This window comes from Zootoca vivipara, chromosome 1 (assembly GCF_963506605.1).
Source record: "Zootoca vivipara chromosome 1, rZooViv1.1, whole genome shotgun sequence".
In the NCBI taxonomy this organism is placed as follows: domain Eukaryota; kingdom Metazoa; phylum Chordata; class Lepidosauria; order Squamata; family Lacertidae; genus Zootoca; species Zootoca vivipara.
The window spans coordinates 66,696,606-66,724,419 of NC_083276.1; the positions used below are offsets into that span (position 1 = coordinate 66,696,606).

The following is a 27,814-nucleotide window of genomic DNA, read 5'->3' on the forward strand; positions in this document are numbered from 1 at the left end:
AGCGCTGACCTGCCGGAAAGCAATATTTCTCCTCCTCTTTCCCAAAGCTCAGTGCAAACGAGCCTGGTGGCCGCCAATACACAACACTGACCCGCCGGAAAGCAATATTTGGCAAGTGTTTCTTACAGTCATAATTATAATATAGGGCGGCACAGAGTTAAATTTTTTAACTTTTTTAATGGTGGTGTGCCTCGTGATTTTTTTCATGGAACAAGTGTGCCGTGCCCCCAAAAAGGTTGAGAAACACTGCCATAGGCAATACTGGCCTCTGTGCCTCTTTGCTTCCCTCCCTCCTCTGATGCCCTCCCACATTTCTGCCTCCCAACGGCTTGCAAAGCTGTTTCTTGCAGCAGCCCTGGCTATAATCTCCACAGGTGAATTGTGCCTCTGGGAGGCACCTCTCTTTGGGCGGGGGCGGGGGGGGGGCAAGGACAGAAACAGCAAATGCCTGGAGGACTCCCAAGCAGAGGGGAAATGAGAGGATGCTAAGGGAACACACCACAAGGGAAGGTGTTCAAAAAACAGTGAGAGGCTGTCAGCTCTGCGGGCAAGGGGTGACATAACTGGGCTCCCGAGCCCCACAGGGGTGCTGCAGAAAGAATGTAGTTGGTCAAGGGAGCCGTGGACTCAAACAGGTTGAAAACCTCTGGGTCCTAACACATCACATCCATCTAAAATAGGCTGTTTTCCAGCCTACTTATTGGCCATTACATTCTGCTCCCCTATTGAGCATCATGGCATCTCCTGCCTGAAATTAACCCTTGAACAATGCTTCCTGTTGCTTGAGCTGCTTCACTAAACATCTTGCTTTACTCCTTTACTAAGCACTTCAATAACGCGACTTGAGCGCCGCAACCCCAGAGTCGGTCACGACTGGACCTAATGGTCTGGGGTCCCTTTACCTTTAAGCACTTCATAGCTTGCTGCCAGCAATATATATAGTGTGGATGGTTTCAACTTCACCCTTGAGATACCAACCCCCTTTGATTTTCTGCTGAATGAAATAGGTTTCTTCCTAAAATAATTTTATCAAAAACTGTTTGTTGCTTTACTAAAACCTTTAATAAAAGCATCAAGAAGATATGGATTGAAGCCTTGTTAGTCCCGTCACACTACAGCACCATGCTACTCTAGCCAATATAGGGAGTAGGTTATGGCACCTAAAGTATAAAAGGAATATTTAGTGGTGGCAGCCAAAGGAAAAATTAAGGTATCCACTTGGTGGCAGGAGTGAAGTTAAGTAGGAATGGTTTGCTTATCTAGTTCGCTTGGCTCTCTTCCCTCTCACAAGGCAGATTACAGGCTGTGCTGTCACACCAGTATTTTAAATGTGACAACACTTTTATATTACCTGGGTAGAAAAATACCAAAAAGGCATGCCTATATGAATTCCCAATTATACATTGATAACCAAAGATTCTTAAAAGTTGCAAATCAAAGCAAGAAAGCCAAAAGGAACAAGAAATAATCTAACAGCTGTGTTCTGGGACTAGTTCAACGGCACCAGATTTTCATATAAGCAACAAGCTAATGTCACTGTTATTCTCAGAACATCTTACTTTGCTTTATCATTCTGGATGATGTTCGGCCTGGACAAACAGACTTGACTTTTTCCACTCCACTGCAAAGCATGTTCGTCAATGTTGTTGTTATTTTTAAAGTCACCCGCCTTCACATTTCCTGTGAAGTTAAGCCAGAGCTTTGCCCTAGTCATTTTCACAGAACTGAAGGGTCACCTCTAGACAGTCACAGATCACAATGGCCTGAGACAGCACAGCAGAAGTTAAAACTAGCATACCAACTCCAGACATCTGGAATTACCTCAGTAGCACAGCATGCTTGTTACTTGTCTCACCCCACCACTATTGAAAGGGAGAAGGAATGAAATTGACAACACTACTATAAGAAGTGCCCTCACTTCTTTCCACTCTTCATCTGGCAGGATCGACAACAGCCTGCCTAGACTTTGTCAGCAAATATCAGCTCCAACCAGAATCATATAATCAAAAAAAGTCTTCTTCTTTTATATACACCTCAGCTAACCTTCTTGAAAAGTAATTAATGTTAAAGAAAAATTAACACAATGAAATAACTGAGGACAGCTTACTTTCCCCCTAGCACAGCAGTTCTAATTGTTCAGCATGACAAAACGGCCTGAGTAATAATCAGGTGGATGGAAGAAATGTTACAAGATCAGCATAGAATTAATTGTACTAGCAGACAGACATGAGTAAGCTCTGCCTGCCACCTAGTTTGGTTTGGAAAGTAATCTACATACTGTACTCTTCCTACAGTGCACTCTTATTTTTTACCAGATGGAAGACAACCTCAGAGCAGTGTGAAAGAAAGGACATTATTAATTCTCAGTTCCTGCTGTCCAGGATATGAATGAAGCATCATCTCATAAAAGCCATGATAAAATTTAAGTGCTCTGTGGGACCATCCACATAGTACCTACCTCCCCTGTACCCAACATAGTCTCCCTGAATCAAGAAATGTAATGGGCTTGAGTCTGATATGAAGACACATGAGGCCATCAGCTTGCTGAAGCTAAGCAGCCTCATGCAGGCTGCATGAAAAGGAGAGGAAGGGCAAGTCTCTTTAGGCAAATGGAAGTCTACTGCACAAATGTGATGACCTGTAGTCAAGTTAGTAAACCATGAAGCCTTCAGGAAGCTAGCAACTAAACCATCCACAAACTGTAAGGCTAAGTGAAAAGAACATTTGCCTTCAATGCAGAAAGCCCAGCTTCAATTCTAAGTAGGGCTGGGAATGTTCCCCGTCTGAAACCCTGGAAAACCACTGGAAGTCAGTGTAGACAATACTAGCAGTTAGCTTAGATGGTTAGAGTGTGGTGCTGATAATGACAATGTCACAAGTCTGATCACCAAATGGGCCACCTGCATATTTCTGCATTGCAGGGGGTTGGACTAGATGACCCTTGGGGTACCTTCCAACTCTTAATTCTACAAGTCCATGATTCTATGAGCAAGAAGGACCAAGGGGTTTTACTCAGTTTAAGGCAAGTTTCTATGTTCCTAAGAACTCCTCCTGGTTTTGACATGGCTTGAACAGACAGTCTGCTAAAAACTTCACATTTTGTCTGACAAGACCTCTCCTCCTTCCAGAGGGGAGGAGTTGTGAGCGGGAGCTGGTTCCCGCATCAGCAGGGGGGCATATTTGGCCCCCTGCGTCAGCTTTCCCCAGCTGTTGTGCCAAACCCTTCAGCTAGCCAATAGGGCTGGCTTGGGGGCGGGGTTTAGCCGCATTTAAGTGGCCGCAGCAGCGCTGGGGCTCCATTCTGCTTCCTGTTTTCGTCGGATCACCCGTCCATCCTCCCTTTAGGTCATTTCTATGCTTTTGACCTTGCTATGGACTTTGGTCGGTTGCCTTGGTTGCCCAGGGGGCCTGGTAGGAATTTTATCCATTTGGCAAATTGGCATCAGCCTCTTGGTTTTTTGCCTACGTCATAGCAAATCGTCACAACTTTTCTGGTATTGGCAGTTAGGCATTGGAATATGTGTGGTGTGTTGGAGGGCAGGTTGTGGCCATCACCTACCCCTCCCCTTGTTTGGGTATTCCGTTAGAGGGATCCGGCAGTTGTAGATCCTGTCCAATGCCCTGCTGGTGGCTAGGGCCATGGCACGACCCCCCGTAACGTCAGGGGAGGCTTCCAGTTGTATGTGCATCAACAAGCTCCTCCCACTGGTTGTTAACCCTCGAATGACCCCCCCCCCCCGCTGAGCGGGGTGGCGTCATGTATAGATTGTTTGATTCAAAGCCTAAGTCAATACCACTCACTTGCTGTAACCAATAAAGTTGTGGCCTTATTTAGCCCATTAACCTGAAATACATGTGTCCTTGTGTCTTATTTATCTCTATGCGGGTGTCGGGTCCTCGACTCACAAGTTATCAGTTTTCAAGAGACTTTTCAGATGTGAGGCTTAAAGCTATCATTGCTGCTTCGGCTTGCAATGCCAGGAAAAAAGCCTCAGTAGTTAATCCAAGTGAGCACTCTGTTTCCATTTCTACTTTTTCCTCTGTATTGATACAAACATGCACCTTGGAACTTCTCTCTAGCACAAAGCCTGAAGCGTAATTTTTATAGTATAATTTTATTGCCCTAATGTTAATACTTGGAAGATGTTTAACATACGTTGGTTAGCATCATAATAAAGTATCAAAAGGTAGGTTAGACTGAGACTTGACTTTGCACAAGACCACACTGATCTTCATGGCACTGCAAAGATTTGAACTGGGCTTTCCCACACTGGACCAGAGTCACTGGCCTGGGTTCAGTTCCCTGACTCTTGAACCCACAGTGAGACTCATTCACTGTTCAATATGCAAATATATTCCACCCAATTTCTCAAAGCCCACCAACTCCCCTGCAATTACTGCTATGCTGGCAAGTCATTTTACCATGATGGATCTATTAAGGTGCTAGTTCACAGGCTGGTACGTTTAACCTCCCGAAAACAGCATGACGTCAAAGTAATCACTGGGGAGTTGCTCTTGTCTGGATGCGCTTCCTATCATTCATGTGCCATAGATATATTTTCACAGCAGACTATGAATCATAAGCAAGGAATGCTTGCTAGATAGCAACAGTAAGTCTGCAGTCCATAGCCAGTGTTTTCATTTGCATTCCCCAGATTAAGCATTTTCATATATTCAGGCTGCTTACACCGATAAGCAGTAAAAACAAATCTGGCTCATTTATGGGCTAGTTTAAGTGACAGATACAGCTAATATATTAGCCAATGTTGTGCTTGTTTCATTTATTCATATTCTGTCCACTGCTTTCATTCTCCACCCCTGGCCCCTAGTATCATGAAGAGCCATTCCTCAGGGGGGAAATGGGACAACCCCATATTCACTGCTCAGAGCTCGAGGACATATATTATACAAATACAATAATAAACAAAGTCCTGCAAATTACAGAAGGATGCTGAATGAAATATCAAAGCTTAATAGACTGAAAGGCCTACCCAATCCCCCAGAGGCTCAGCCTTTTGGAAAGATGCTTCCTTTAGGCTGTGATATAAACTCACTGACAACTTCCTGTTAGGCCAACTAGCAGAAACTGCAGGGATGCTGTGGGTTATCAGCCAGATGTGTTTCCCACACTCCTTCCTCTCCTGGTTTTGATTTGAATGAAGTAACACATGCAGATAAGCCTCTTCGAAAGAGGAATAGATGAGGCAACCATAGACAGGCACATTAGATTTAAATTCATCACAAACGTAAGTGTTAAATCATCACTTTCTTGTGGTTGCATTTTGCTTCACCACTGTAAAGATTAAAGTAATTGGAAACATACATATAAAAATATATATATCCGATGATGGAAGACAAATGCACACAACCTGTGGGTTATGGCAAACTATGCATATGAATGGCAGTGGAGTGAACCAAGGGGACCTCTGATAGACTACCTGTGCAAGGGGAGATAAGCCAATGAAAGTTGCAAAAACATATGAAGATGAGGGAGGTGATCCAAAAACAGACCATAAAAAGCATGAACTATATGCTGGTCATCACAGGGGGGAAGTAATTAAGCAGTTAACAGATGCTGTAACAGTTACACACTTCCAAATTGTGGCTACCAGGCACAATTTGCAACTTGAACAGCACAGCATTGACATGCAGAAGAAGCAAGGATTCAACTTTCAAAGCAGAGCATCAGAATTAAAGTCTATGATCTTACCTTGGTGTTCACACAAGATTTTCCATGCTTATATTCCTTATGGCTTGCTCTTTTATCTAGCTTGTTCCACAAGGCTTTGGCCTTCCAACTGGTCACCTTTGATTTAAGTTTTGTATAAAAGTTCCTGTTGTCCAAAGGATCTAGTTCAAGTTGACGAGTGAGGATATTAAAGGCCTGGATTGTACCTTTGCATGTTGAGGCTTGGACAAAGTTTTCAAATATTTGGCCAGCTTGGCTATATTTCTCGTCGTCCTTTTCCCCCATGTTCCAAGTAGTAAAAGAAGAATATCCTAATGGCATGCTCTTAGGCTAGGGTTCAGCTGAAATATGCTATCAGGTTTTCGCAAGCATGTAACACCTAGGAAAAGACAGATATAGGTCAAGTTAGTGCCACCTTAGGACAAGATTCAAATCCTTACAAACTACAAGTTAAGAAGCCTGCGGGATACGAAGCACATTGTGGGAAGAAGCTATAGACCTTGAAGGACGAACACTTCCGAATAAATGAACACAGTAGTTTTTAACAAATTGTGTATCCTATATAAAACAGAACTCCCAAATAAGATGCTTCTGCTCTGTTTTATTTATAACTAGCTACTTTTGCAAAACTGCAATAGAAAGGACAGCAGATTTACCTTCTTCAGTGACAAGCTATTGCTTCTTTCCCACTCTCCTACAGCGTGGTTTTCAAAATGTCCTTAGCATTTGTTACTATCAGATCTCCCAGTATTTTTCTTACTTTAAGGATTGTAAGCATACTGACCCTTCAAACTGTGATAATTGAGATTCTCAGGATTTCATCAAGCACCCAAATGCAGTATCCGAGCAATATGTTTAATTTAACAACAATTAACTGATGCTCAGAATATACTTGTTGATCAGTTGTATAGTTTCTTGTAAGATAGCAGGAACGGCAACAAGCGAAGGTGCTGCTTGACATTTCCCTTCCTAACATTTTTGTCTTCAAAATTACCACCCCAAATTAATTTACACAAAACCAAAATCTTCTGAGTTCCCAAATAAGCTATGCTGTTGCCAAAATACACATCCTCAGGAAACATCACATAAAAAGGAGGAACAATCTTTATAGGATCTCTTCACAAGGTGGCAATCGCAATGGTTTCCCTCACCATTTCATTCTGTACTGAATCGGCTGTGCTGTTTTAGAAGTACAGTACATGTAAGGTTACAACTTAATAGGGCAAAGTACAGTCTAGTCGCAACACTCATGGTTAAGTGTTTCAAAGGTCAAGAACACTAACCATTTGTAACATCCAAGCTGTTAGAGGATTTGGGTTACTATAGGATTATTCGTCCAACACCCATCCACACCCTGATGTATTATGCACAATGCATTCTTGAGGCATCCTTTTTTGCACAATTTATTTAGACAACAGTGTTTGTGAAGGATGCTCACTCTGCACTATGATAGAATAAGTCTTTAAGGTGCTACTGAAGGAATTTTTTTATTTTACTATGATAGAATAAATTCCTGTTCCCTTTGCACCAGGCTGTTTATTCTAGCACATGATTCTCCTTTGCATTGATAGCCTACATCTGTAAAGTTGTCTGAGCCTAAGGCATGAATAAAATTCCTGCCCAGAAAAGATCACAAAAGTGAAGCTCCTCAGTATTTTTAAGTATTTTTAGGGAATTGTTTCTGTCAAGCTCAGACGATTAACACAACTTTTTTAAAGGTCTGGTGTGACATGTATATTTCTTACTCAATTTATTTATTACTTTTTAATGAAAATATGTCTTTTTGTGGCTGAGCATCCCAATGAGAAACTCATGTCTCACATTGTAATTGCTTCAATTACACCCCTAATCTCATCTTTTAGCAACATTGTCCAACAGTACCATAATGTTTTTTAGCAATGCTGCCCAAGGAGGACTTTTATTTTGGAACACAGTATTTCATCTGTCACAGGACAAATTATTCTGCCTGATCAATCCTTGGCGCTTCTAAAGATCCAATCTTCTTAGAAGCAAAAGTTGATTCACTGGGAGTTGGTCACATTACCTCACTGCAACTCATTTGCAGTTGCTGGTCATTGGAAAATGTGGATTTTCTATCAAAGATTGGCTTCATTTTTTTTTAGAGCATGGCCTTATTGAAGAGACTTGCTTATCAAAGCCATGTTGTGAGAGTGATAATCAGAAGAGATACATTTCAGCTTATCTGGGGGCTTATCATATCCTATCTGAACAAGGATGAGATCCTGTTGCAACTTCTAGCAAGTCAAGTCATGAAGTGGAAGGGGTTTATAAGGCGCTATTTGGTAATTCTATACTTGACATTCTCATGAATGGTACTTTATTCTGCTTGGTCAGGTTTTTTATGTTGTACATTCATGAATATAAAAAAAAGAATTACCGGGTAAGAGGAAGTGGATAAAAGGCACTGCCAAATAATTGCAGTGAATCAGAGCAGTCAAAGTATAAAATCTCTCTCCCTACATTGGTAATATTGCTAGACATTTCTTACCTCACTACAGTCAATGTGACGCCTTCCAAATGTTGTTGGACTCCCCCAACTCCCATCAGCAACAGCAAGCATGGTCACTGGCCAAGAATGATGGAAGATAAAGTCCAGCAACACCTGGAGGACATCAACTTGGTGCCTCCAGCTTACTTGTGCAAGATTGTTCTTCATTCACTACAGAACATGAGCTCCACCAAACAACCTCCCCTCCTCCTGGAAAGAGTCTGCGCAGCCCCCTATTATTTTATCTGTACTAACCAGAGAATTCTAATCTGTCACTCTCCCAGCTCATAATATTAACCTTACTTTATTCAGCAATGCAAAAGAAAATGCACAAGATTGCTGCCCCATTACTATAATGGATTCTAATTTCAAAATCACAAAAAATGCTTGATATTGTGCTTGGATATGAAGTTGAGAGGAGGAGAGGCAAATGGTCTTATATGATTGCAATATTTTACAAAAATGAAGGGGATAAGCACGACACATTCACTACCAAAACATAACAAACTGGATGTATTACGTGATGGGAAGCTTTCCATCTCCATCAAGCCATTCAGTGTGACAAGAACATCAGCGTGCATCCAACCATCATGGTTTCGATAAGTCTCGATTTTGTCCTATTTCAGAACAGTGCTTCTGCACAGACAAATTATGAGTGGCCGTAACAGGTCCCTCTTCCCACCCAGCTCTGCTCTGTGGGGTACACACACCTGCGTTCAGCACGTCACACCGTTACGATGTCTCGTGAGCTCCTGTGCAGCCCACTTCCCTAGCACTCCTTTACTACCCAAAGGAAGAAAAGCTGGAGAGGCTTATGGAAGGTGCAAACAGGTTTATCCTCACAGTAACCTGCTGCATTGACCACTCTTATGCGCACACTGTGGGAGAAGAGGGAAACAGGAACAGGGATTTGTTTATGCCCGCTGGAGAGCCTTCTGTGCATAGGCACTTCCCAAAGGATTGGATTGAAACTTCTGTTTTTCTAAGGCTTTGAGTTAGTATTATCAGGAGCAACGACAGAACCTCTGTAGAAACTGTTTGCTTTGGCCTTTCTCCATCACCTCGTTCTTTCAAAATGATGAGCTGCTATTCTTCTTCTTAACACAGTGTTTATAATACAGTAAGCAAAGCTTTGCAAGCAAGTCAGCAACCCTTCTGAAAAGATCATTTCTCTTGCTCGGCACTTTGCAGAGTCATGTGCTGCAAGCTAGTGCTTATATTCTGCAATACTAATTTGCCTTGCATTTATTGCAGCACAGGTTTCAGGCCATCTATTTCCTTTTATTCTTGAGGCCAACTCTTCGGGTGCAGGGACCTGTCTATGTTATGGTTGAACAAAACCTAGTAGGCAAACTCTTGGAATACTTGGGAGGGAAACACTGAGGAGGGACAGTGCCTGATTTGCATGCAAAAAGATTCATGTTCAATCCACAGTATTCCCAGTTAACAGGATCAGGTAGTGGAGGGGGAGAGACCCTGGAGAGTTGCTGCCTGAGAGCAGAAGATACTGGGCTAGATGGACCAATGGTCTGACCAGGCATAGTAAGGCAGTTTCCCAGTGGATCTTAAGCATTTGCCATTTCCCCTGCACAGCTCCAGTTGTGCCGCAACTCATTAGTCCATACAGAGCACCTGGAGCAGTGGTGGCCTACATGGTACCCTCCAGATGCTGTTGGATTCCAACTCCCATCAGCCCCAACCAGCATAGCCAATGGCTAAGGATGCTGGGAGTTGTAGGCTGATGCTATACAGTCTGACAATGTCTAAAGCTAGAAAGTCACGTGGGTTCAGCTGTTTCAAGGAAAGTCATCTCCTAGGTTCAGCTGGTGCCACTTCAGATCCTTTAAGGAAAAATGTCTCATTCTATCAAGCCTCAGGATGGTGGCCACCAGACGCATGAGGCCCTTTCTAAATGTTTTTGTCTTCCTAAATTCCACCACTAGTTCTCAGCACGAAAAGTTCCATCCCCACTGCACCACCAATGCTGTCTGACTGAAAGAGAACCAAAGAAGCAGAAGTCTCATGGGCCGTTGCTCTCCCATAATTTTCTGTGTATTTAGGGAAGCTCACCACGCACTTTTGAAGATGGTGACAACAGCTCTTGGAACACAAATCACCAACTATTAATGATTTTAATTCTCAGCAATCTTAAAATGATTTATTTTAAAATGATTTAAAATTATGAGGTCACAAAAGATGACTTAACCCACAGCCAAAAACTGGAATCCAAAATAGTGTGTAGGACACCACCAGTAGGAGGAACTGCTGCCTGGAAAGCGACCGCCAAAGGAAAAGCAACCCTTTGGAGTGATCCTTCAGAACCCCATAATAAATAATAATAATAATAATATATTATTATTTATACCCCGCCCATCTGGATGGGCTTCCCCTGCCACTCTGGGCGGCTTCCAACAAACATTAAAATGCATCAAATATCACAGATTAAAAACTTCCCTAAACAGAGCTGCCTTTAGGTATTTTCTAAATGTCAGGTAGTTGCTTATCTCTCTGACCTCTGATGGGAGGGTGTTCCACAGGGTGGGTGCCACTACCGAGAAGGCCCTCTGGCTGGTTCCCTGTAGCTTTGCTTCTCGCAGTGAGGGAACCCCAGAGACTCTGCTCTGCTGGAAACAGCAAAAGGAACAGCAACCGGGATAAATTCTGATCCCCAACACTGTTTTTCTATTATATATGCAACTTTAGTGTTCTGATGCTTCATTTTGCCACGTTGTGTTTTGTTCTCTATTATAAGCAACTTTGCGTATTATTTTAACAGAAAAGCAGGACGTAAATATTAAATTTAATCTCTTCATATATAAGGGCTGTATGTGCAAACCCTACTAGTGCACCCTGCCTATTCAGCCAGGTCAGAGAATACAGGTAGGGCTACAAATATCACAGAAATCCAAGTTTCAAATGTTTATGGAATGTTGAAAGTCAGGCTTGTGATCTCATAGTATCCGTTGGCGGCTGAAAGTTAGCTGTTACCTAGCTGCATAAGCCTTAAAGAAACAGCAACCATCTGAATATAGTATTTACATTATTTTACCTTTACTGTGCATAAGAAATAACAATTTGTTATGCTATTTGCTAAGCAGCACAGTCTCGATGCCTGGTGGCAGTGGTTAGGAGGTTTTGAAATGCAAGAGTGGTTGGCAGTGAGAGCAAAACAGGAATCCCGCCAGACACCTGGTAAATCAGCAGTGGTAAATCAAATATGGTTCTCCACATACAGAGAGAGGTAATTTCACCAGTCTTCTTGTCTGGGATAGAATCCACCAACCTTACCTTGAGTATCCCCTAAAGCAGGCATCCCCAAACTGCGGCCCTCCAGATGTTTTGGTCTACAACTCCCATGATCCCTAGCTAACAGGACCAGTGGTCGGGGAAGATGAGAATTGTAGTCCAAAACATCTGGAGGGCTGAAGTTTGGGGATGCCTGCCCTAAAGTATTGAGCCCTACTCTGTGTGCTGAAAGAGAGGATGATGTGTACCTCAGAAAATTAAACCACTACGGTATATTGCCCAGACTGCAGTTAAGAACCAGTGAAGTACTAGGAAAGACAATAGGGGTTGGTGGATAGCTCAGGTCTTGCTTGCCAGGTTTCCTTCAGACATCTGGTTGACCATTGTGAGAACAGGATGCTGGACCACTGACCTAATCTAGCATGCTCCTATGATCTATGGCCAATGACTAAGGGAGCAGTACAGCTCATGTTGCAACTAACAGGCTGAATCCCCACCTAGCCCAGCAATCCTGTCTCAACCCTGAGTCTTCATTATGCTAACCTGTACAGTATTTCTAAGGAAGATGCTTGTCTATTGATCTAGGAAAGCAGATACACATTTTTTCTATGAGAGTACAGTGGATTGAGCCTCCAATTTTAATCGGGGGGTGGGGTGGAGGGAGGGACTGTATCCCAGGACAAGAAGTCTGGAAAATACTGCCCTAAGACATTTATACATCATAATTCAGTGGTTAACACATATTCTCTCCTAAACAGTATTTATGGGTCACTGTATATTTTTTATCACCGTGCTGCTTCATTTACAGTAATCTTAACTTTTAGCTCAATTCCTGGACATAATGTTTTTTCCATGTTATATTCCTGGGATATTGTCAGCACTACTAAAGCAAGTCCCTATGTGGTGCTCCAATTTCTTTTTATTACAAAGGCTAAGCATTCTCTCTGCCTTTATTTCCTGCCTTTGCTTTAAAGCTCATCCAAGACACACAGTAAGGCTAACTAAAGTTAGCTTTAAAGCTATCTAGCAACCTTTAATTTAAAAAAAGTTTTAAAATAGCCTCCATGTTTATAGAAAAGCTACCCACAACCATTTTATATTGAACTAAATTAGCCTAATATTATGATCCTCATGGGTAGCACTTTCCAAGATGTGAAGCAAATTCATGTTAATTGATTGCAAAGTTCACTCTGAAAACCTTCTAGCTATAGTTGTAAATTGCTGCAGTCAAACAGTGTTGGAGCATTGAAGAGGAGAGTATGTGCTGGTTGTTGTTTTTTAACCATTTTCTTTTTTTTTAAAAAAAAGGTTTGCCAGTATTTGCTCTGGTGCTCAGTAAGAAAAAGCTCAAATGCCTAAGCACTCGAACTTACTCACATGTTACTCACATGTAGGCCATAAGTGTGTAGAGTAAGGAACACAGTGAAAGGAACCTTTCACTGTGCGTGGCTGTGAGAGAAGCAAGCCTGGCACACAAGCACCTGCTTGCAAGTAGGGGCTCCACACAATTGGGATACCACATGGTCAAGTGCCCTGGTCCTCCAGAGCCCCTACTCAAAGGCAGGTATTCACATGCTGAACAGCACACTCTTCTCAAAAAATGAGAAGGAAGCAATGTCCCAGGCAGAGCTAAAAGCACGGCCTGACTTTATACACTTATGCCCTACACATGAGTAATACATTGACAGGGTTAGTCTGTCTGTGCGTGTCTTTCATAACATGTATGTTTTACAGACCAGGGAAAGAAAGAGCCATGCAATAATCACCTTCTTCTGGAAAGTGGAAATATTGAAAGCTGTTTACTCAATTTCGGATTCCGCTCATTGTTATTTTGTCATTGAATATTGCAGCAATATTCAATACCCATATGCATGTGATTAACTAACAGCCCCATCACTTTTAGTCACCCGCCAGCCAATTTTAATCAACCACCAAAGCTTTGTTGGCCCTTTAAAACTTGAAGCTGAAGTAATAAAGTGAATGCTTTGCATATCACTAAGTAGCAATGATTGAAGTCTGAGATAAAAGCCACAAGTAACCACATCCCTTAAAGAGGAACTAAGTCCATCTGGATGCGTACCTTTCATCATCATCTTGATCTTGCTGAAAAGAGGAAGAGGACAAAGGAGTAGTTTCTTTCTCTCTAATCTTGAAGGCAAAGCGATAGCAATCAACAATGATGTATTTATAACAAATCAGTAAATGGCATTAAAACTAAGAATTTGACACAACCCTCCTTACAAGTTGGTAGTTCACTAGGGAAAAGATCCAGAAGTAGTCCACACCCAAAACTCTTTTCCTTCATTGTCAGGAATATCATGGCTTGAAGGTTCAAGAGTAATTTAATCAAGTTATACATTATTCTCCCTCCCACTTCATCAGATTTTTAATTAACTATATTCGAGATTAAGTTCATTATCTCCAGTGCATTGTTATTGGCAATTTCTGCTAATAAGGTACACAGCATATTCTGATCACCTACCAGTAAATTAAAAAAAAATGGGGGAGGAGGATGAAAATTAGAATCTTCTCACTGATACGCTTTACATACTGTTTACTATTATTAGGCATGCTTGTAGTGGTTTTGAGTGGGTTTTTTTTTAAAAAAAAAGTAAAGTTCTGCTCTAATTTTAAAAGTCTGCAATATTCAGTGTACAATCTTTCAACACAAGCAATATTTTAAATTTAATTCCCCAGATTTCCGCTGAATTGTCCCCCTCTTTTTTAAATGGTGTTATATTTGGCCATGATCTTAGTCATGATCATGGCCACTGATCCCATCACCTCCTGACAAATAGAAGGGGAAGAAATGGAGGCAGTGAGAAATTTTACTTTCTTGGGTTCCATGATCACTGCAGATGGTGACAGCAGTCACGAAATTAAAAGACGCCTGCTTCTTGGGAGAAAAGCAATGACAAACCTAGACAGCATCTTAAAAAGCAGAGATATTACCTTGCCAACAAAGGTCCGTATAGTTAACGCTACGGTTTTCCCAGTAGTGATGTATGGAAATGAGAGCTGGACCATAAAGAAGGCTGATCGCCAAAGAATTGATGCTTTTGAATGATGGTGCTGGAGGAGACTCTTGAGAGTCCCATGGACTGCAAGAAGATCAAACCTCTCCATTCTTAAGGAAATCAGCCCTGAGTGCTCACTGGAAGGACAGATCCTGAAGCTGAGGCTCCAATACTTTGGCCACCTCATGAGAAGAGAAGACTCCCTGGAAAAGACCCTGATGTTGGGAAAGATGGAGGGCACAAGGAGAAGGGGATGACAGAGGATGAGATGGTTGGACAGTGTTCTCGAAGCTACCACCATGAGTCTGACCAAACTGCAGGAGGCAGTGCAAGACAGAAGTGCCTGCTGTGCTCTGGTCCATGGGGTCACGAAGAGTCGGACACGACTAAACAACAACAACAATATTTGACCAACCCAAACATCAGGTGAAGAGGCCAATCCTAGGGACAAATTATGTATTTTTATAGAATCAAGATGTGACATTTCTGAACTCTTGGGTGGGTACTAATTGAACCTGGAAAGGTATCTGCATTGAATAAGTCTACAACTTCTCCTCTTGTCACCAATTTGTAATAACTTCCCTGACTTCCTTCCTGAAAATATCAGTACATGCACAGGTATCCGCCATGCATCTTTCACAGTGTAGACAGACACAAAGAATTCAGCTCCTTGCAGCAACCTCCTGATATAGCATCAATCTATAATGTGTACTGAAAATATCAACATTAACGTTAGCCAGCCAACCTTATCAAGATGTTATCAGCTGTAGTATTGCTAAACAATTGCCAGAAACAAGTTTGGCTTAAGCACAGGGATGACAGGCCCAAACTTGCCAGCCATTCCAGCTATTTGTTTCATCTACAAGCAAAACTTGTTTCTCTAGGTTTCCCAACATCCACCCAGAGGCAGAGAAGATCAACTGGGGTGAAAAATCCTCAACATTCAGGAAGGTTCAACAGGAGCCAATTACATTCATGTTGCTTCTAAATAACATGAAAGGAGCAAACCCTGTCCATAGATCCCATCTAGTTCCCTTCCCAATATTTCTGCAAATACCGGTGAGAACAAAGCCAAGGAAGTAAGGAGCAGCAATTAGAAATATGGATGAGGGACAAAAGATTTCCAGTTTATGGCAGGAGGTCTGGTGTTTAGTTTCCCAAGAATCTGCGGACCTTCTAAGCTGCTTATCTCATTGAGCCCCATTTGCTTACTAGTTGGCCAAAAACTGAACGAACTTAGTCTACACCACTGCACATAGATGCTGTATGACTGAAGAGTAAGCTATGACCATAGGTGTAAACACTGTGATGGGAGTGTGTAATTTGTGGTTAAAAGTCGGATTAATTTAGGAAGCAGGTGACAACAACCCTTAAATTCCTCTTCAGACTTTCCCAGAATTCTCCGTCACTTAATGAGCACATGGCATGCATGATAGCAAAACAAGGTCAGAGAACAAACTAAACTCAGAAATCCAAGTCAGTGTCAACAGTATGCAGGGGCACTTTATCTAGTTTTGTTCCCCTTTCCAGATTCCAAGAGAGCTTCTAATTTGACCAATACTTCATAGTGATATTTAATTAAAGAAAAGTAACAAGCTTGGCTCTAGTTATGCTCTTACCATATGTGAATAACAAAGGCTCATTGCAATAACATTGCTAACACGTTTGCAAAGCTAATCAAGGTCTGGTATGATTTCAAATGGGATGGAGGACCTCATGATGAGATAGCTGTATTGCAAGGAGTTGGACTAGATGGCCCTTTTAGTCCGTTCCAACTCTACAAGTCTATGATTCTATCATGTAGGAAGCTGTATTTCAACTCCCATCAAATTCAACCTTATTTTTTAAAAACAAAAAATAAAAGGAAAACATATCTTGGTTGAAAGCCAACAGTTTTAAATATATGGTCTTTAATGCAAGAACGCCAAGAACAGTAGTCAGAAAGCCAATTAAAATAAAGTTTTATAGTGACTGAATAAAGTACAAAAGATTCTGCTTATTGGCTCTGTATGCTGAACTATTAAGGCCTGGTTTGGGCATCGCGGTAAGTCCTAGATGCAAACTATGGCTTACACTGAACACGAATCATGCTAATGCATTTTGTTCAAATCTCTCATTCCCCCACTCTCCCTTTTGCCAACCAGGAAAAAAACAAAACACAGTGCTAACTAATCATTATCTGCAAACCAGCACCCATGGTTTGTTTCCCTCCAAACAACTCACAAAAGGAAGCCAAGGTTTGTAATGTAACATTAAGCCAGCACTGTAATCTGCTTTCTCCCCAGCTGGCAAAGGGCAGTGGGGATTGGGCACGATTTGAGCAGTGTGCACTTTCACACTGCTCACTCGGCAGTAAAGCATAATTTGTTTTGTGGTTATAGCTTACTATTATGTGCAAGCATGTATTTAACAAAGCTGTATCAAAATCAGGGGGCAACCTTGGACATACGTTTATCATACTGCATCCCATAGATGCGTGGGTAGTGCACAAGCAGGAATCCAAACCACCAAAGCAATAGTATCCTATCAAAGGCCCACCCAATGAGCTGAGCAGAGTGGAGATTTTAATTTGGACCTCCCACTCTCAAACCACCATGGTCATCAAGTCACAGCATCAAATGCTAGTCTAAGAAAAGTCTCAGCCCAGCCTACTATCACATTGCTGTTGAAGGAATGACTGTGGATTTTGTGTTTTGTTTTTGTAAAGTGAGTAATATTTTCCCACACATGATACATAACCTAGCTCGAGGCATTTTGATAGAGCAGGGAGAGCATTTAAAAAGCAATACTACTTTTGAATGTGTGCGCGTGCACACACATAAAAACGTCTTTCAGTACATAATATCACTTTCACAAAGACTTGTGTATGGAGGCACTAGGTCTTAAGCATCATGAAGTTTTGACTTCAGAAGGCTCCATGGATACCCGTTTTCTTGTCTGTGCTCTATTTTTCTAGGTTGTTGTCATATATTATGCACACTTTGTCTTTGTTTCTTGCTGCTGTAAATATTTTACACCACTTCATTTCCATTTATATAGGTTTTTTCCTTCCAACATACAAACTCTTATGCTGCTCTGCTGTTTCAACAAATATGTCCTGTAATAGCGAATTTATACGTAAGAAATAACATAACAAAAACTGGCGACAAAGTCAGGGCACTTCATGCATGTTAAGAGGTGCTGAAAGAATCATGTGCTTCTCCATGATATGTTTCCACTGTAGCATGCAAGATTGGGGCAAGGTCATGAATTCCCCACCCCATCCCAGGATGCACCCGCCTTCCAGATATGAGAACAGCCAGTGACTCTCCTTCTCCCCTTCCTAATACATTATGGGCGAAGGAGGAAGCACAACTCACTCCCACTTCCTGTTTCTTGTAATGTCTAAAGCATCTCAGCAAGCATTCAAACACCTACTACAAATCACAAGTTGTCTGTTTCAACATCCACTGCCATATTCCACCTTTAAAGCACGTGAGGCTCTTGCACCTGCAGGTACTGTGAACATTCCTGCTTAATATGACGATAATGATCAGAAGTTAAGGGCAAATGACAAATTTGCTACAGACAAGCCAAGTTATTTTGCAACAATTATTCAATGTGCTAGCACCAATCTTGGATCTCAAATTTCTAAAGGAAAAAAAGAAGAGTCTAAAAAGAAAACCCTGCAAAGATTCATTTTAAATAGGGAGTTGTTTTACATTTTTACATTTCTATTCCACAATTCATTCCAAGGCAGTGTACATGTGGCTCCCTGGCAGTCTCCCATTCAGACACTGGTCAGATCCAGACCTGCTTAGCTTCAGGTCATGCGTCTTCAGACCATGCAAATTGTTCCCTCTTTAAACATATTACAATATTGTCCTGGGGGGAGGCACACCTCTTAGCTCCTGAACGCTACTCAAGAGAAAAAGTTAATACCTATTTTCTGTGCCTAAGTTATAGACTGAACAACTGCATGTCTTGCTCTACATATTGTGGCCTGGCAAGAATGTTGGAGCCATCAGCTGATTTGTGGAGTGGCACAGCAGCTACTACCGGTATAGCTAGAGGGAAAGAGTAATCCTCCAACGAGATCTTGGGCCCCCTGCACAGCCCAGTGAGATCTCGGGGAAGGGTAGACTGGTGGCCCTTCATCTAAAAGGACTGGCTACCATTCTGCCCAGCCTTCTTCCTCCTCACCATAAGTAGGGCAAACTTTCTCAGTCCTCCCTCCTTCAGTTTAAAGGCTCCCTCTAAGACTTCCAGTGGTCACTGGTTTACAAGGTCAGAAAGGAATTTTATTCTCAACTGCAACTGGCTCTAGGTTGGGAGAATTTGCCTTTCTCCCAGTGAAGAGCTCATGTTTGTTAGGCATCTTGTCTTCATTGTCAGAATTTGGGCAGAAGCGGCATTGAGTAGAGAGAATATGTAAAAAGGGAGGTCCTTAAGGGGCCTGAAGGGTGAACAACCCAGGTCCTAGCAGCCAAGCTGGTCAGTAGCTATCTAAAGCTATTAGCCTGTTTTGTGCCATGCTGGGTCCTTAATAACTCCCCATAAAATACCCCAGCAGTGCTATGGGGATCAAGACGTTCCTTGGTCAACAGAGTCTGTCCTAATGCCAGGCCAGGGCTACCTATTTCTGTTAGTCAATAAATCTGTGGCCAATTTTCACCCACATACATATCCTGGTCTATTATTTGGCTTGTACCCTCACCTGGCCTTGAAGGGGGCTGCCAGGACAAATGCCCCGGAAGTGGTTTTCCACAACAGGATGATGCAGAGCATTGTTCCATTTGCCAGGTACAAGTACTAGTACCAAGACTACGGTCAGATCAAATTGTTTCTGCTTTTCTACAATTAACTGCAGTTTACAATGAGTTCACTGTTTTCTGCTGCAGCAAAAGATGCCAAGTATTAGCAATAAAGCTTGGAATAAGAGTGTGGTGAGAGAAATCGGACCATAAGCCACAGTCACATGATGCCCTACCACAATCACTTCATTTGTTGCCCAGTACAGAATTAGTGTCAAGCCATCAGTTGTGGCAGCCATGAGCATATAAAATATAAAAGGTACAAGTCAGCAACAGACGAAATAAAATTTAGTTTCAAATGCATGGGACAATTCAGATTACTTTTATAACCCTAGGTGGGTTGCTGTGCTCCTGGGGAAACATTATTTCCCTATGCATAGCTGTAGAATAGGGCAATAACGTTTTCTCAACACAGGGCCAGTTCAGTCATTTAGTCAGTTTATTAAAGCATACTGCTCACTCCCAGCTTACAAAACTGGCCCTATTTTTGGAGGAGTGTTTGTGTGTGTGTGTGTGTGTGTGTGTGTGCTCTCAGAGGTTAGTCACATTCACATAAATCATCATATCAAACCTTTAACCTGCTTAGACATGTCATTGAGTCATTGTCATTGAGTGGAATCATAAAAGCAAGCAAACAAACAAACAAAACCTAAAGAAAATGTCAAAGCTGGTAACACCAGCAAAGTTCATCTACACACCCAAATGAGGCAGCAGAGCCACTGATAGGCCATTCTGGCAACGTGGAAGCCAAGCACAAAAAAAATAAAAAATCAAACCAGCTTCATGCACACACAAAAAAGAATCATCATGATCTATCAGAGTTAAAACAGCATCAGTGTGAATCTGCAGAAAGGGAAGCTACCATGGCTGAAGGCATTTCTTTCTCTTAAGAGAACTTTAAAAACCACAAAAAGTTTCAAAAGCAGGAGAAATTCTTTCAGTGTGTCATGTAGAGAATATCTACTTCTGTTTTACAGCAGGAGAGCAGAGGATAACTGCAAGATGCCTTCACAGTAACTGAGCACGATCCTTTTGAGAGTAGATGTGATGAATAAATCTTATCAGAAGTATGAGGTGCACTGGCTAATTCCTATGGAATTCCCAGTGCTGTTCACCTTTGTCCATGTGTACAGTCTCACTGCTGCATGCTGGATATTAGTCATCTGCAGGTTAAAAGGTTGGATCTGAGCACGCCTGCAAGGCAAGGCAGGTATCCAAAACAGGTCATCATCTAATTAGGACTTTGGTTAAGCCTCTCTTTTTTTTTTCAAGAGTTGTTTTGACAAGCCAAAGAAGTTCAGTGTGTCAACATTTTCAGCCCTTGGAAATAGAGCAGATTGGTGCGATCACATGTTCTGTTGGGCAAAATCTGATGATCTGCTGTACACATGGAGCAAGCATAAGAGGGCAAAATGCCAAGCAAGCATAACTGACAGATCATGTTTACATTTCCCAAATGTAAGTCTTGAATTCTTATTGTTAATCATTCATTGCCTTGCGACAGGATAGCAGTTTCACTCTCACAGGACACTCTCTCCAACTCCAGTTACCCCTCACCCCAAATTCTCTGAATAGTGCCCATGAGCACTGCTGCTCATCATCACACAGGGCTGATATTCTCACTCTCGGAAGCTAATCCACTGCTTTGAGTGTCTTAATAGGATCATGACAGACTGTGTCAGCTGGAAAGAGCATATATGAAAACCACAGAAGGGAAGTCGTATTTTTATGCATGGAAAGACTGCTGGATCTTACTGTGCAGGAAAAGTAGAAAGGCCTTTATCAAGCAATAAATTAAATTAAAATAAAACAAAGCCTTCCTGAGCTCTTGTCTATTTCTGAATACTTATGCATTCCTTGAACCTGCCTCTAGTTTTCCCCCTTCAGTCCTGATTTGCTCATTTGTTCCCAACGACCAGCCCACCTTGCAGCTCCTGGCTCCTGATTCTCCAACTTCCATGTATTTAGCCCAAAATCATCTTAACAACATAGGGAAGGGCCATAGCTCAGTAGGAAAGCATCTGCCAAACTTGCAGGTGGTCCCAAGTTCAATCCACAGCATCTCCAGGGAGGGCTGGGAGAGAACGTTGTCTGAAAATCCTGGACAGAGGCTGCCAGCCAGTGTTGACAACACTGAGCTAGATAGACCAATTGTCCAAGTTGGTATAAGGCAACTTTCTATGTTCTTACATTTCGTATCACTCAAAAAATAAACCCCACGCATCCCTGAAGTTAGAAAAGCTTTTAAGATGAATTGAATAGCCTAAAAGGGGATGTTGTATACTAAACTGAAGTAAGATAGTATTAAGCCTATCAGAAATTGGTGAAAAGCCTACAACCTGTTATGCCTCCACCACCTTCTTGTATATAAATTTTATTAAATAAAAAGGGTAAATGAATATTTTCTTGTGAGATAACAGGTATTTGTAGATTTACATTATGTTGCTGAAGTACTGCTTTCTTTTTAAAAAAAATTACAGTAGGAGCAAGGTTTATGAGCTTCTGCAATTACGGTATATGCCTAAATAAAGGGAGGCTCCCTCTTCTGGAAGTTATTTGAACAAATCAGCTCCATTAAGTATGCTGAAATATTCTGACTAAAAGGCTATATTGCTACATAATCCCATAAGGTTTTCCTGAAATTTGATTAAGACACCAAAGGAATGAAATAATCTCCCTGATTAGAAAAGAGAAAAATATATATAAATAACTTTTGTATAAAAAAAGACATTTCAATACTATCAAATAGTATCCACAGTTACTTTAATAATGGCACACTATATATCTTGCATTTATTATCAGTCTTAACAGGTGAGGAAGAGTATTACGTAGTTTGCCTTCCCCCCTCCCAACCTCTTAGCATGTATACCCAACGTCAAACTTGTACTATGTGACTCTATAAATATATCTGCAACAATTAACTGTATCTCTAAACATCCAGGCTATTATCTATAGTATGACTACATCAGAATTAATGTCTATATTAAAATTTGGTGGCTTGGACAGAGCTGTGGATTTTACCTTCATTGCATTTGATAATAAAGTTAGTAGCCAGATAAGGCAATGCAGATTATGCCACAGGAGGAGAGGGGACTTTACAGACTGTCAGTCATCTGAGCACTGGTGGCTGATAAAGTACTACAGAGGTCACTTCCTGAAATCTGTGACCTTGAAAGCACCAGTACCCACTTCAATGATTTTATCCAGCTCTTCTACTTCAGAAAGCAGTGACCTAGATCTGGCCTGTACGAACAATGCTGTTCGAGACAAGGGCTAATAAGGAAGTGCAATCAACAGGAGTTTACACAAGGAAAATGCTACAAGAATGCATGTTCTCCCTATCCACTTGGATAAGCTCCCCTTCTATCTTCACCAGGATTTAACTCATGATAAAAATAAAACCATTACCCACACTGACTAAAAATGAGCTTGGAGACACACACTGAACCCAGTTTTAGAAACCATTTTTATTCTGCTCTTCAGGCACACAAAGTGGCTTACAGATGAATAAAAAATATCTTCCCTGCCCTCAGAACACAAAAGGTAAATGGGATGGAGGGGGAGCAAGCTCACACAACATCCTTAAAAGGACCTGCAAGGGTGTAAACCATGGGTAGGCAACCTAAGGCCCGTGGGCCACAAGCGGCCCACGAGCCACCCCTGAACTCAGCCACCTGCTCGGGGAGTCCCCGCACACTGCGCTAAAGCGGTGCCGGAAATTGCATCTGCACATGCTCAGGCGCCGGAAATCGTGCCTACGCAGACGCTGGAAATCGCGACTGCATGTGCTCACGCACACACGTGATTCGGCCCACAGAGGGATCTCCGCTGGAGTGAACCAGCCCAGGTGAGGTAAACCTTGCAGACCCCTGGTGTAAACCATGGGTAGGCAAACTAAGACCCAGGGGCCGTTTCCGGCCCAATCACCTTCTCAATCCAGCCCGTGGACGGTCCGGGAATCAGCATGTTTTTACATGAGTAGAATGTGTGCTTTTATTTAAAATGCATCTCTGGGTTATCTGTGGGGCATAGGAACTCATTCATCCCCCCCCCAAAAATATAGTCCCTCCCCCTAAGGTCTGAGGGACAGTGGACCCCCTGCTGGAAAAATTTGCTGACCCCTGGTGTATACAGTTCAGAGACGAGGAGGAGCCAAAAGGAGCTGACGTCTCAGCAGAACTGATGGCATGGACCCTGCTTCCCATCTTTCCACTGCTGCAGCCAGATGGAATGCTGAGAAAAGGAGGCAACACGTCGACCAGGGGTTGTTTTATCAGCAGCAGCCAGATGGAATAGCTGCTGCTTGGTGACAGCTGAGTAAGAGCAAGGCAGCTGGTCTCTTAGGAATGCCTATGCTTCCCATCTCTGCTACTGTCTGATGGACAGACAAAAAGGGAGGCAGGGAAACACACTCCCTGGCGATATCTATGCTTTCTCAGCAACCCCAGAATTAGCATTCTGTACTCATTAGCAACTGATTATCTACTTCTGGCTGTCCAGAAAATTTTATGTTTTTGAATTTCATATATGTTATGCAGTGCATAGAAATCTGAAGTCTGTCTATGGTCAGTCTTCTACAGATTACATGAACAACTTTGGATAGGAGGTTTGTCTTGGGAAAGCAAGAATAAAGTTGTTTTCCAAGCAAAGATTAAGACATTTGTATGGTGATTCCCATCATGGCCCTACCAATTGATTTTTCTTTTTTTAAGCAGGAACCTGAATACAGTGCTACATGAAAAACGCAAAATAGCAGACAGCAACCTATTGACTGCTTTACAGAATCTTCAGTTTTATTTTAAATGTGCATATAAATTACTCTATTACAAAGAGGTGCTAGAAAAATATCCTGTCAAACTGAGGGCAGGACCCATGTGAGTTATGTCGGCTCAATTCAAGATACACCTTGATCCTAGCTTTGAAATGATAATGCACTCTGAGTAAACAGATGAAATAGCTAAGCAATTCCTGTTGTTCAAGTTAAGGAGGTGGTTTCACATTAACAATACAAATTCAGACACCAAAGACATTGGAGATCAAGCTGAAATTATTAACATGTTTAATAAGAGCACATGGACTGGAATTAACCCTTATCACATCACATGCCAACACTTAAGAATTATGGTGGGGTGGGGGATGGGCAGCATGGTAGGATTACCGTATTGCTGACAAGTACCTTTCACTTGGTTGGAATGGTACATACATAAGCCCACATTGTGCCCATATGGTATAAGGGTTTTCCTGCTTCAAGGATCTAAGAGAACAGCCACTTCCCCCATTATATAGAAATCGCTTGCACTCTCATCTTATTTCTACTACAACCATTATCCATTATTGAAGTCTTAAGCATTCCAGAAAGCAGCCATGGAAGGCAAGAGCAGGGTGGCAAATCTTGCTACAAAATCCAGGCTCCACTGGACTCGGTGTCCGTGGGATGAAGAGATGCCAATTCAATTTCGAAATTACAGTATGAAGTAGTAGCTCATTCTTGCTCCACACATACAACTGCATCATGTGCCCCACTGTAAGAAAGCTGAGCTGCAAACCCATCTCCTATCCTATCCCTTTCTATCTATCCTAAAACCTGGACCTTGTGTAGCCGCTCCACCCATATACAATATTTAAACTTGATAATAACAAAATAAACCTCCTCCCTTCTTCCAGAGCACCCACCCTTAATATTACAGAACTTTAACATTAATTGAACCTCACTTACTTTGGGTATGCACTTTCAGTAGAGAGGATTCACACCTTCAGTACCTTTTGAACCACCCATTAATAAAGAACGCTCTTAGATGGACAGTCAGGTACTTAAAATGCTGTTTCAAAGCACACCCAATGAAATATGAATGGTGCTTAAGCCTCTGTAGCACACACAGGCTGGGTGGATACAGGAAAATAGCACATTCAGGTTTCTGAGCATCCTACACAGGATGGAAGACTGTAGGCACTTACTCAAGCGTTCCAAAAATAATGTTTAGCATTGTTATGACTTTGTGGGTGCCAGACCTTTCAAATCACTGGATCCAACAAGCACTAGAAGCTAATCAAGCCAGGCTAGCTTCCCGAACTCCTGGGTCCAGCAAGTGTTGAAATACAAGCCAGGTTAGCTTCCTGCTGAGGTAATCACCAGGGGTGATGGGCCATAAAGAGAACGAAGGAAAGGGGGCTTTGTGTCAGATGACAAATGGGTGGGCTTCAGGTCAAGGATAGAGGAGGGAAAGCCTGAGTTTAGAGTTGAGTTACGTGAGCCAGAAGCTGAGGGGAAAGCTGCAGGCTGAAGAGGCCTCAGAGCAATGGTTGATTTCTGTTTGAATCCAAGGCTGCAGCTATGGGAGAGGCAACACACTTTTGGAGTGTTAATGTTTCTGCTCTGCCTCGTTCCAAAAGGAAACATGAACCCTGTGTAAACTCCTGGAACCCCTGGAATCTTGCACCGCTCAGAGATTGGGGTGGCAAGGAACAGTATATTTCTGGCATTTATTCAGCTCAGGCTCCTACTTACTTGGTAGCAGGCACCATTGAAGTCAATGGGATTTCTTCTGAGTGGACATGTGTAGGATTGCACTGCAGATAGTGTGTTCCCACCTAACTTGTAAAAGAATAAACTCTTTGGCCTCTTGACAGATTGTTTTAAGTTTAAGAATGGTATTTTACAAGCCATCAAACATTTTGGAGTCCCTTCCCCACTCCCCCTTTCCACCCTCAGTCACAATAGGGATTATCAACTCTAGATGCAAGAAATCAGACAATGACGATGGACAAGGACAACAGGCATGTAAACCTAGCTTAGAGACCTAATTATACTCATACCTGATATCAGCCACTGTACTGGTTTATGTGCTTGTTCCCCTGCATACAGCTCTTATTGGCCAGAGAAAACAAAGCAATGTTCCTTTTTTAAAACTGGTCCCAGTCCTCACTGTACTTTGTCCCTACATGACTCTTACACACACACACCTGTATCTGATGAAGTGTGCATGCACATGAAAGCTCATACCAAAATAAAAACTTAGTTGGTCTTTAAGGTGCTACTGAAGACACACCTGTGGCATTCAAGCTTTATTCCTCTGTAATGAACTTCAGCAGAAAGTACTTGCAAGTACCGTAGCAGTTGGGTTAACAAATCCATGACAGAGTCACTGGTGGCCCAGCACAGTGAGGGTAAAGCTGAGCGAGGGAGCCTCAGCAGCCCATCAAAACTATTTAATCAATTGGCACTGTTGTATTTTATGCATACTCTGCAACTTTTTATCTCTATTCTTCCTAACACATCTGTTGTCCTATCCTCTTTGTGTGCAGACTGAGATCATGGCACGGGGAAGGGAGGGAATAATTCTCTTTAACAGATGGACTCACCCAGTCATTAATCAGGATTATCATAATCTTCCTGCTAGTTATATGTAAATGAAGATTTTCAACCACTCTACCTGGACATCTTCAAAAGCTTAAGAAAATGCTTTTCACTTCTTTGCTTGTTTAGTCGTTTAGTCGTGTCCGACTCTTCGTGACCCCATGGACCATAGCACGCCAGGCACATAGCACGCCAGGCACCAGGTAATTTAGTAAGCACTAAATTACAATGGTGGCAGAATACTGGATCTATGAATGATGCTGATTTAACCCTTTACCTCCAGATACATTTTCTGCAAGTTACCTTTGCCCCACAAAGAAAAGCTTACAGGATCCTTTTACTGTACTATTCTGTACAATACTATTCCAAACTAACAATTACAAGGTCTTATTTCAAAAGGCTATGTTAAATTCAATCTGCTTGCTAAAGGGATTTAGTGACACAAAACTGTATATGTACAAGTTGTTAAATTTTCAAAGCATACAATGCATGCAATGACCCACAAATGCCTTATGATATGCTTTAATCAGTTAAGAAAATGAAAGCTTAAATTATCAATTGACAGTTATGAACCAACATTAAATTTCAAAATGAATTCAACATGTTTCAATATTATCAGATAGACAAACATACTGAAAGTGTGCTAAATGAATGCTGAGAGACAACTAGAAAAGCTCCTTTAAATGTTATACCAGCACAGCCAAGCAATAATCTGCAGGTTTAAGAAGTCTGAGTAGGGTTTATCTTCAATTAACAAATCCAAAGATTTTGCTTGTTTCACACACACATACACACTTATATCTCTGCAGAATCAGGCTATTTCAATCTCTTGTTTCCAAGTTGACTTCAGTCCCATAATTCAGCTATTTCTCAAGCTAACTATAAAGTTTCCTTCATGTTCTTTAATACTTTGTAACTTAGTCATGTATGTTCCTGAAGCTGCACAAAATTAGCGTTATTTGTGAAGAAAAACATTTAAGAGAAAGCAGCATATCAACAGGTATGTGCAAAAACTAGCATCAGGGCTGGCCTGAACTACTTCACTCAAGGCAGTTCCTACACAGATAACACTTCTGTGTTATTGTTGTTGTTTTAAGTCACGGGTGTCAAACACAAGGCCCGGGGGCCAAATCCGGCCCGCCAGACCTCGTCATGTGGCCCGCCGAGTGCCCCAGCCAGCAGGACCCAGCAGCGGGACCTTGCTGC

At 42.0% G+C, this 27,814-nt stretch overlaps 1 protein-coding gene across 5 annotated transcripts in view; it reads right to left on the reverse strand.

Moving 5' to 3' along the window:
- MICAL2 (microtubule associated monooxygenase, calponin and LIM domain containing 2) overlaps positions 1–27,814 on the reverse strand; it is a 142,503-nt gene that overhangs the window by 104,534 nt on the left and 10,155 nt on the right. For all 5 annotated transcript variants that reach the window (XR_009557726.1, XM_035118905.2, XM_060275628.1 and 2 more), the window contains exon 2: positions 5,711–6,068. Coding sequence is in view for 4 of the 5 variants with exons in the window: in XM_035118905.2 (XP_034974796.2) it covers positions 5,711–6,010 (300 nt within the window). In the remaining variant the exon portion in view is untranslated. The remainder of the gene's footprint in view (positions 1–5,710; positions 6,069–27,814) is intronic.